Genomic DNA, 9,397 nt, shown 5'->3' on the forward strand with positions numbered 1-9,397 from the left:
ATCTAAATCATTTCCAACTAAAATAAATATTAAATGGCAAACATAAATGCATCTACTTTTGTTTTTTTAATTTTTACAGAGACAAAAAAATATTTAGGTCCATTAACAAATGTTTTATGCCACACTGAAAAGTTTTATTATGAGGAAGCATTTATAAATGTATATATGGGCATCCCTGGTGTCAAGTGGTTAAGAATCTGCCTGCCAATGCAGGGGATGAGGGCGTGACCCCCAGTTCAGGACATCTGCCACAAGGCAACTAACCACTGAGCTTGCACTTTAGAGCCTGCAAGCCACAACTACTGAAGCCCTTGCGCCCTAGAGCCTGTGCTCCACAACAAGAGAAGCTAACACAGTAAGAAGCTCTTGCACTGCAACTGGAGAGAAAGCCTGCATGCAGCAAAGAAGACCTAGCACAAGCACAAATAAATAAATAAAAATTATAAATGTGTTTGTAAGTTTGCTAATCTACTGCAGGATACTCATAAACAGTTCACAACTGTCTGCTTTCCAGTTTTAAGTGGGAAGCAAAGATTACAAACAGTTTAATAGGTCAGAAAAAGAACTGAGAATATAAAATTAATCAAAGAGAAAGTGTCAAACATTTAGAGTAATAAGCATAAATTAACTGCACAAATTATGTGGAATGATACTGAGAAAATGAAGGCAAAGCAACAAGCACTCCCTTGGAAGCTAAGAAACAGTGGAATGCCCATGAAAGTTTTCTCCTACCACTGTGGGAGGATTTACTGTAATTCCCTTATTTTTTCAAACTGTGATTATGGAACATTGGTGAATTAAGATTAGCATGTATTTAAATATAAAATATATATATTATCTATATTTATCTGTATAGACAAATGGACACTATGTGTCTTCAATTTACCTATAATTTATAGATAGATTTACATTTATTATCTATTTAAAAAAGAGAATGATTTCATAAAATGAAAACTAGAATACATGCATGGCATATACTAAAAATAGGAGATACATGTCAGCTTATTAAACTTTCATTTCAGTTACCGACATGGCTTCATGTATGTAAGTATGTGCTGGGCCACAAATACACTTCATTTCTTACTGTGAAATCATCCAACTCATTTGAAGGTTGCTGTTCTTATGCCACAGTAAATTAAGCAACAAAAAGGGTCTATGTAGCCAGCTGAAAAGGCTAAAACAAGAACCACCACTCTTGCTGCCTTATACATACGCAGATGACGACTCAAAGCTGTAGTCACTCTCTGGTAGGCCCATACTTTGTTGCCTTGTCTTTTTAGACTTAGAGCCAAGCAGCAGTCCTTCTTTAAAAGAACATCCTCCATTTCTTACAACTATTTGCAAGGCTGATGAACTCTGCTGGTAGCTTCCCAGATATTCGTAAATCTGCCATCAGTTTAGAAATTGTTGTCCCACCTTTCAAACTTTTATTTTGCCTACTCATATTAGAACAACCCTTTCCAGCAATAACATGGGGATCCTGTTGCCCCTCCCTGTCCTATCATTCCCAGTATAGCAGAGACATTTCAGAACGAAACTACATTGTAATTTCCAAAAAGCATATGACTTATTTTAACTATATTATGTAGGAGTTTATAATCATTTAATGTAATGCATATTTACCTATGGGGCTTCCCAGGTGGCTCTAGTGGTAAAGAACCCACCTGCCAATGCAGATGTAAGAGACAAGGGTTCCATCCCGGGGTCAGGAAGATCCCTGGGTCAGGAAGAAGGGTATGGCAACCTACTCCAGTATTCTTGCTTGGAGAATACCCTGGACAGAGGAGCTTGGTGAGGTAAAGTCCATACTGTCACAAAGAGTCAGACACAAGAAGCGACTTCACAAACAAATATAGGTAAATATGCTCTCCTCCAAGAATAAACCTGAACTTACTCTGTAACAATTGCCTTGCATCATTTCTTCTCTAGATAAGCTTTGTAAGTTTTTGAGAAGACAATATTTGAACTAATAAAACTGGATTTATGAGGGAAAAAAGACATTCTTAAAAATACAGATTGCTGTAGAAGATTCCTTGCCAAAATCAATTTGTAAAAGAGCTAAACCTTCTTGTAGCTATGTAACCTTCTATAATTGCTTTTGAAATCTTTTTATTACTTGGGTAAAATGAATATTTAAATATTATTTCATAATTAACTGTGATCCTATTTAATTAAGTGTCTGAACCTTCTAATATTTTTGACAAACATTATCAAAATCAAATTCTAAATTAAGCCTTTTTGACCTTAGACTAACTGGCATTTTCCCAGAGGAGTCCTGGAGCATCTCAAAGGATCTGTTCTCTCTCCTTATAAAAAGAAAGATATTAGAGTAATTAGGTTTATTTGATATGTTAAATTACATGGAAAGCATTTTCAAATAAGAAATAATACTAAGTTTTCTTTACATTACATCTGCATTGATCAGCAATGCTTTTGAGGAAAGATCTTGATCAAAAGGGGTAACTGCTGCTGCTGCTGCTAAGTCACTTCAGTCATGTCCGACTCTGTGTGAACCCATAGACGGAAGCCCACCAGGCTCCCCTGTCCCTGGGATTCTCCAGGCAAGAACACTGGAGTGGGTTGCCATTTCCTTCTCCAGTGCATGAAAGTGAAAAGTGAAAGCGAAGTCGTAAATGTGAACATAAATAAAGGAAACCTCATTTTAAATGGAGTCAGGAAGCCCTGAAGGAGGGACTCTCAGTACATGTAGCACCAGTTGCAGTCTGCATAAACAGCGGGGAGAAGGAAGATAAGAATCTTACTTCTCTTAAGGTATGAGAGAGGACATTTTAACACAGGTATTTCATCTCCTGCTTTTTTCATCTCTTCCTTTTAAAAAAAAAGGAAGGCAGATCCCTCCCTGCCCCAGCAACTATACTCTAATCACCACTTACAGCCAGTGAGAAATGGCAGCAATCTTGAACGCTCATTCTTCTCCATGAATTTTTCTTCAAACAGTCTCCCCTACAGTTTCCTCCTAAAATCGAATAAAAGCACTCTCCTTTGTTCTCTGGATTTGCCTGACTCCCCATAACTTGCCTGTCCCAAATTGTGATTCTCTTCTGTTCCTAAATAAACCCATCTTGCTGCTTAAATAACTGGTTGTTTTAAGAGTGACAATGTATATAAATGTAAAATCACAATGTTGTACACTTGAAAGTAATGTAACTTTGTATGTCAATTACATTGTATGTCAATTAAAAAAAAAAGTTTTACAAAACTCTAGGGTTTCCCTGGCGATTCAGTGGTTAAGAACTGCCCGCCAATGCACGGGACATGAGTTTGATCCCTGGTCTGGGAAGATCGCACATTCCTCAGAGTGGCTGAGCCCAATTGCCAGTAATTACTGAGTCCCCAACTCCCCAGAGCCCCAAAACCACAACTACTAAAGCCCTCATGCCTTAGAGCCCGCAGTCCCCAAGAGAAGCCACAGCAATGAGAAGCCTGTGGCCCACAACTGGAGTAGCCGCCCATTACCGCAACTAGAGAAAACCCGTATACAGCAAGGATGACCCACCGCAGCAACCCGCCCCGCCCCCCGCAAAAAAAAAACTCTAGTCCAAGGAATCTCGACCTCCTAACATCTTTGATAGTCAAAACAATTTCCTCTCTCCCCAAGTTTCTGTCCTCACTTCTTCAATTCGGCTACCAACTTTGAAATGTGTCTTTAAATCTCTCGTTCAAAAAGGCCCTAGAGCTGTTTCATAAAGTTGGTTGGTTTCCGTCTAAAAATGGGGCCTACCCTACCCTTTTAACAGCTCAGTTGTTCAGTGCTTAGGTGCTTACTCTTTAAATGACTGAAATACTATTTGGGGCCTTTAGTTTAAAGAACAAGTAAACCAAGTAAAACTATTCAATTTTTTCTAAACCTTGCTCCTCCACATTATCAGGTAAATGCATTCTGTACTGCCATTTTAAAGAAACTAGGAAGAGGAAAAAAAAAAACAACTCATTGACAAATGATGACAACGTGGAAATAACCAGCTGAGCTATCTGGACCATAAGTTTCTGCATTTCATGGTGCTTCATCTTTAAAACTGTGTAGACTTCTTAAATCTTAAGATTCACCCAAAATAACGGCAATCAAGCCCTCATTCCCATGTTGGTTTCTTCCAAACCTGCGCCCCACCCCCATCCTCACCGCCGCCCCGGCTCCGGCAGCCATGCGCCAAAGACTGCAGCACCGGAGCTCGCGGTCCGCAGGCGCGGCGGACCCCGCCCCGCACGGCTGGCGCGGGGAGGCTGCTCAGGGCCAGGAGCCCGCCTCTGCGGCGGCTGAGCCGGGCGCCCAGTGGGTGCGCTCGGGCGGAGGAGGGGCCTGCGGCCACGGCACCGCCTTTGCCTGCCCGCCCCGCCCCGGACCGCTACTTAAGTGGCTCCCGCACCGCCCCCGCTCCAGTGCGTTACTTACCTCGACTCTTAGCTTGTCGGGGACAGTAACCGGGACCCGTGTCCACTCCTGTTGCCTGCGCCTGCTGACCCGTAGCCACCATGGTGAGTGGACCGTCGACTTGGCTAGGGAAACGGGGGAAAACGAGCCGGGGCATCGCCAAGGGCTTCTAGCTGGAGAGGGCTGCCCCACCGCTGTCCATTTGGAGGGCGAAGAGCGAGGCGGGAGCCGAGGGTGAGAGTAGATAGACCTCGATTTGTGGAGAAAGGCTGGGGCCCATGAGGAAGGGGGCCACCGCCTTTTATTCTGAGACTGTAGAACGGGATGGCGGGGCGCTGGTTCTGCTTCACCATGGTTAGCGCTCTCATTTAGCCCTAACTTCTGGGCTTGGCGCCCCCAAGACCCTGCAGTCTTTTCCCGCGCATTCCCATCCCCCTCTTAGAGTCTCCCCAGCCTTTAGCGAGCGCGCGCGCGGGCTCTCCCCGCCCTCACTTCCTCCTCAGCACGAAAACCGGAGGCGGGAAGGAACTGCGCACGCGCGACCGTTACCTTCCCGCCTGGGAGTGGCCGGGAGCCCGCCACTGCAGTAGGCGCGTGCGCGCTGGGGCGCTGCAGGTCTATGACTGGAGGGCCTGTTTGATGTTACCTGGGTTCTCGTTTAAAAACTAAGGAGTAAGGTGAATGTAGAGAAGGACTCCTTACCGATGTGCTGCACTGCACCAATATCTTAAGACAACTAGCTCTCAGCAACCTGTAAAGGCTATCTGTCTCTCCCTGCCGCTGTGTTAGGAATGCGTGTGGGAGCAGGTGGTGGTGATGGCGGTTTTGAGGGAACAGAAATCGGATCTGGGTCTCCGATAATCCCCTGCTGCGTCGTGACAGGTGTGGAGATGCCGAACTGAGCTTCACGCCTGCATGAAGCGAAGATGGTTGGCCATGGCTGCGCCTCTGCAGACGTGGCTTTTAAGAGCTTCTGCAGCTGCGCGACTCCGCGAACCGCAGAGGGGCGCGGGCGCGCGCGCCCTGAATTGCTCATTCATCCTTTGCCGCAGAGCCCCACCCCTCGTCCCTGCGGCCCGGCATTTCCTCTGCACTGCTCTGGCCACGTGCTTCCTGTGCTGGGAGCTGCCCGGAAATCTGGCCACCTACTCTAAAATGGCATTCTGGGCTCCGGGCGCTAGATGGATGACCTCCTCTTTATCTTGATCCTCAAAGGAGGAAGCAATGACTAAGCTCTATTCTTGGTTTAGAAAGAGGCCTTCCCGATTTAGACGGGGAAAGGAAATTAATTAAAAGCAATGTATATCAGAAGTATAGCCCATCTACCCTAGAGTTTGTTGTTGTTGTTTTTTTTACCCTAGAGTTTTTTTAAAAGCATCCCATTTTAAAAGCAAATTTAAGACTAGGTTTCCGTAAACATTTAGCATTTTTGTTAAATGTCTTGTGGGGTTTGTGTGTGTGTTTTAATGCGTTTTTTTTTTTTTTTCCTCTCTGTCACAGCGTGAGTGCATCTCCATCCACGTTGGCCAGGCTGGTGTCCAGATCGGCAATGCCTGCTGGGAGCTCTACTGCCTGGAACACGGCATTCAGCCTGATGGCCAGATGCCAAGTGACAAGACTATTGGGGGAGGAGACGACTCCTTCAACACCTTCTTCAGTGAGACAGGCGCTGGCAAGCATGTGCCCAGGGCAGTGTTTGTAGACCTGGAACCCACAGTCATTGGTGAGTTGACCTCAGTAGCTTCAATGAGAATCCTGGGGATCTGGGACAGGTGTGTCCTGTGGGCTCCACTGATACCCTGGGATGGAGCAGACTTGTGTGGGTTGTTAATGATGGGTGGCTGCTTCATTTTCCTTTTCCAGATGAGGTTCGCACTGGCACCTACCGCCAGCTCTTCCACCCTGAACAGCTCATCACAGGCAAAGAAGATGCTGCCAACAACTATGCCCGAGGTCACTACACCATTGGCAAGGAGATCATTGACCTCGTCTTGGACCGAATTCGGAAACTGGTATGTGTATTCTCAAGAATAAAGTAAATTAATGAACCAAAGAGAGATATTTGGAATATGCTTTTTTTTTTCAGACACAACTGAAATGCAATAGTGAGGTTAATTATCCCTTTATAGTTTAAAGTTCAACTGAAATATGGACTATTTGATGTCATTTGATAAATACTCATGAAGATAATTTTAATAAAATGCTGAGTTATTTAGGAAAGATCTACTTTTTTTCTTAAGCGTTTCTTGTCAAAATACAATCTTAAATTTTGGGGATTAATATGAAAAGTGGAAGTCTTTTTACTATGATGACATCAGAAAGAGCAATAACTGTTTTTTCTGTTCCTCTTTTAACAGGCTGACCAGTGCACAGGTCTTCAGGGCTTCTTGGTTTTCCACAGCTTTGGTGGGGGAACTGGTTCTGGGTTCACCTCCCTGCTGATGGAACGCCTCTCAGTCGATTATGGCAAGAAGTCCAAGCTGGAGTTCTCCATTTACCCAGCCCCCCAGGTTTCCACAGCTGTCGTTGAGCCCTACAACTCCATCCTCACCACCCACACCACCCTGGAGCACTCTGATTGTGCCTTCATGGTAGACAATGAGGCCATCTATGACATCTGTCGTAGAAACCTCGACATTGAGCGCCCAACCTACACAAATCTTAACCGCCTTATTAGCCAGATAGTGTCCTCCATCACGGCTTCCCTGAGGTTTGATGGCGCCCTGAATGTGGATCTGACAGAGTTCCAGACCAACCTGGTGCCCTATCCCCGCATCCACTTCCCTCTGGCCACATACGCCCCTGTCATCTCTGCTGAGAAAGCCTACCATGAACAGCTTTCTGTAGCAGAGATCACCAATGCTTGCTTTGAGCCAGCCAACCAGATGGTGAAATGTGACCCTCGCCATGGTAAATACATGGCCTGCTGCCTGTTGTACCGTGGCGACGTGGTTCCCAAAGATGTCAATGCTGCCATTGCCACCATCAAGACCAAGCGCAGCATCCAGTTTGTGGACTGGTGCCCCACTGGCTTCAAGGTTGGCATTAACTACCAGCCTCCCACTGTGGTACCTGGTGGAGACCTGGCCAAAGTACAGCGAGCTGTGTGCATGCTAAGTAACACCACAGCCATCGCTGAGGCCTGGGCTCGCCTGGACCACAAGTTTGACCTGATGTATGCCAAGCGTGCCTTTGTTCACTGGTACGTGGGTGAGGGCATGGAGGAAGGCGAGTTTTCTGAGGCCCGTGAGGACATGGCTGCCCTTGAGAAGGATTATGAGGAGGTTGGTGTGGATTCTGTGGAAGGAGAGGGAGAGGAGGAAGGAGAGGAATACTAATTACCATTCCTTTGAGCCTTGCAGCATGTCATACTCAGCTTCAGCATTAGCTGACAGGCATAAAAACTTTCCGACTAGATTGTCTTCGCTTTCAGCTGTGATCATGTATTCCTTTTCCATGTGTGTCTGTAACACTTATGTCCTGTCTCAAAAGTAAAGATTTTAAGAAAGCAAATAGAGTTCTGTGCTTCTAAATTGGTTTCTCCACTTTTCACTCCTATACCTGAAAGCCTGCCACTGGAAGTAATACCAAGGATTTTGCTCCAGATATCTCTGGGGGGAAGGTGTACTCTGAAACTGGTCTGTTAACATCACTTCAACCAGTATTTTGTTGAAATCCAGCTCAGAGGCCTTGGAAAGATGCAAATTTCAGATGAGAGTGATTTTGCTACTCTAGTTCTTGAGGTTATAAGGTAATTATAAGTTAGGTTTGGGAAGGTTTTTAATATCCTACAACTATGACTGCTGTGTAAAGAAGCCTGCTAACCTATCAGAATTAGTGACCAGGTAAACATTTGGTTGGGGGAATATTTGAGCCGAAAGATGTAAAAACTGTTTCCTACTCTTTAATGATGGAAGGAGGAAAGTTGCAGGATCAGAATTCCCTGCTGACCAACAAAACAATATGAAACAATTGAAGAGTAAGCCATACACCTGTGGAAGAACAGCTGCTTTACAAGGGATGATATGGCAACACTTGGAAAGGTTAGGACAAAGTTAACAATTTGTAGCACTGGGCATAGTTTGCATTCTTTCCAGTATATAGTGTGGCTACATCTAAAGCCCACTATAGAAGAGAGAGGTTAAATCTGCCTAGAGAAAATACATTTTTAAAGCTGAGGAGGCACATGGATTATAAAGGTCTGAAAAGTTGAGAATAGAGGTGAGTAAAATTTTGCCAGTTCTTTCTCTAGTCAATAAGTCCTATAAACTTAGAGAATATTAATAGTTCTCAACTCCTGATTAAATCCACAGACATTTCACAGGCACTACAGGCCTTGCGCAGCAACCCATAATGTAGCCAGAAATCACAGGTCCCAAGAGAAGGCAGATGCAGGCCTTTATATCCCTGATGGGAACCTTAATTAGTGCCCAAATGAAGACAGGAATTTGCTAGTATTGAACTTTCAGGGAGGCTTTGGAACCTTTGAAAGTCTCTTGCCATAGAAGAGAGAGGTAGCTAGGCTGGAGCCTGGGAAACCAATACAGAGGAGGTTTTGGAGGGAAAAGCACACACTATGGTGTGCCATGTTGCTTTTTTGAGTCCAGAGGCACATAGCAGGGACAGGATATTTTTTGGGGGGGGGGATGTTTGTATTTTTAAGAAAAGATATGTAATAAAGAGTTATGACAGTCTGGGTGGTGAGTACATAGGTATTTGCAATGCCATTATCTATTGCCCTAAAACTGAATAATATGTATATACAAAACAATATATGTATATGTGGCTTAATATATGTATATAAAAAAAATATGTATGACCATGCAGTTTCTGAGGGTCAGGAATTCAGGAGCACCTTAGCTGAATGGTTCTGACTCAGGATTTCTCAAGATTTCAGTAAAGATGTTGACTGAGGATGCAGTTATCTGAATGCTTAATTTTATTTTTTTCTTTTTAAAAATTTTAATTGGAGGCTAATTACTTTACAATATTGTGGTGGTTTTTGCC

At 44.3% G+C, this 9,397-nt stretch overlaps 1 protein-coding gene across 1 annotated transcript; it reads left to right on the forward strand.

The window, feature by feature from the left end:
* Positions 1-4,380: 4,380 nt before the first annotated feature.
* Positions 4,381-7,914, forward strand: LOC138079043 (tubulin alpha-1B chain). The gene is made up of 4 exons (XM_068971859.1): positions 4,381-4,494; positions 5,891-6,113; positions 6,254-6,402; positions 6,748-7,914. Exons 1-4 carry the CDS (start codon positions 4,492-4,494, stop codon positions 7,726-7,728), a joined length of 1,356 nt encoding a protein of 451 aa, XP_068827960.1. The 5' UTR covers positions 4,381-4,491; the 3' UTR covers positions 7,729-7,914.
* The last annotated feature ends 1,483 nt before the right edge of the window (positions 7,915-9,397 follow it).

Source organism: Capricornis sumatraensis, chromosome 4, assembly GCF_032405125.1.
Source record: "Capricornis sumatraensis isolate serow.1 chromosome 4, serow.2, whole genome shotgun sequence".
Lineage (NCBI taxonomy): Eukaryota > Metazoa > Chordata > Mammalia > Artiodactyla > Bovidae > Capricornis > Capricornis sumatraensis.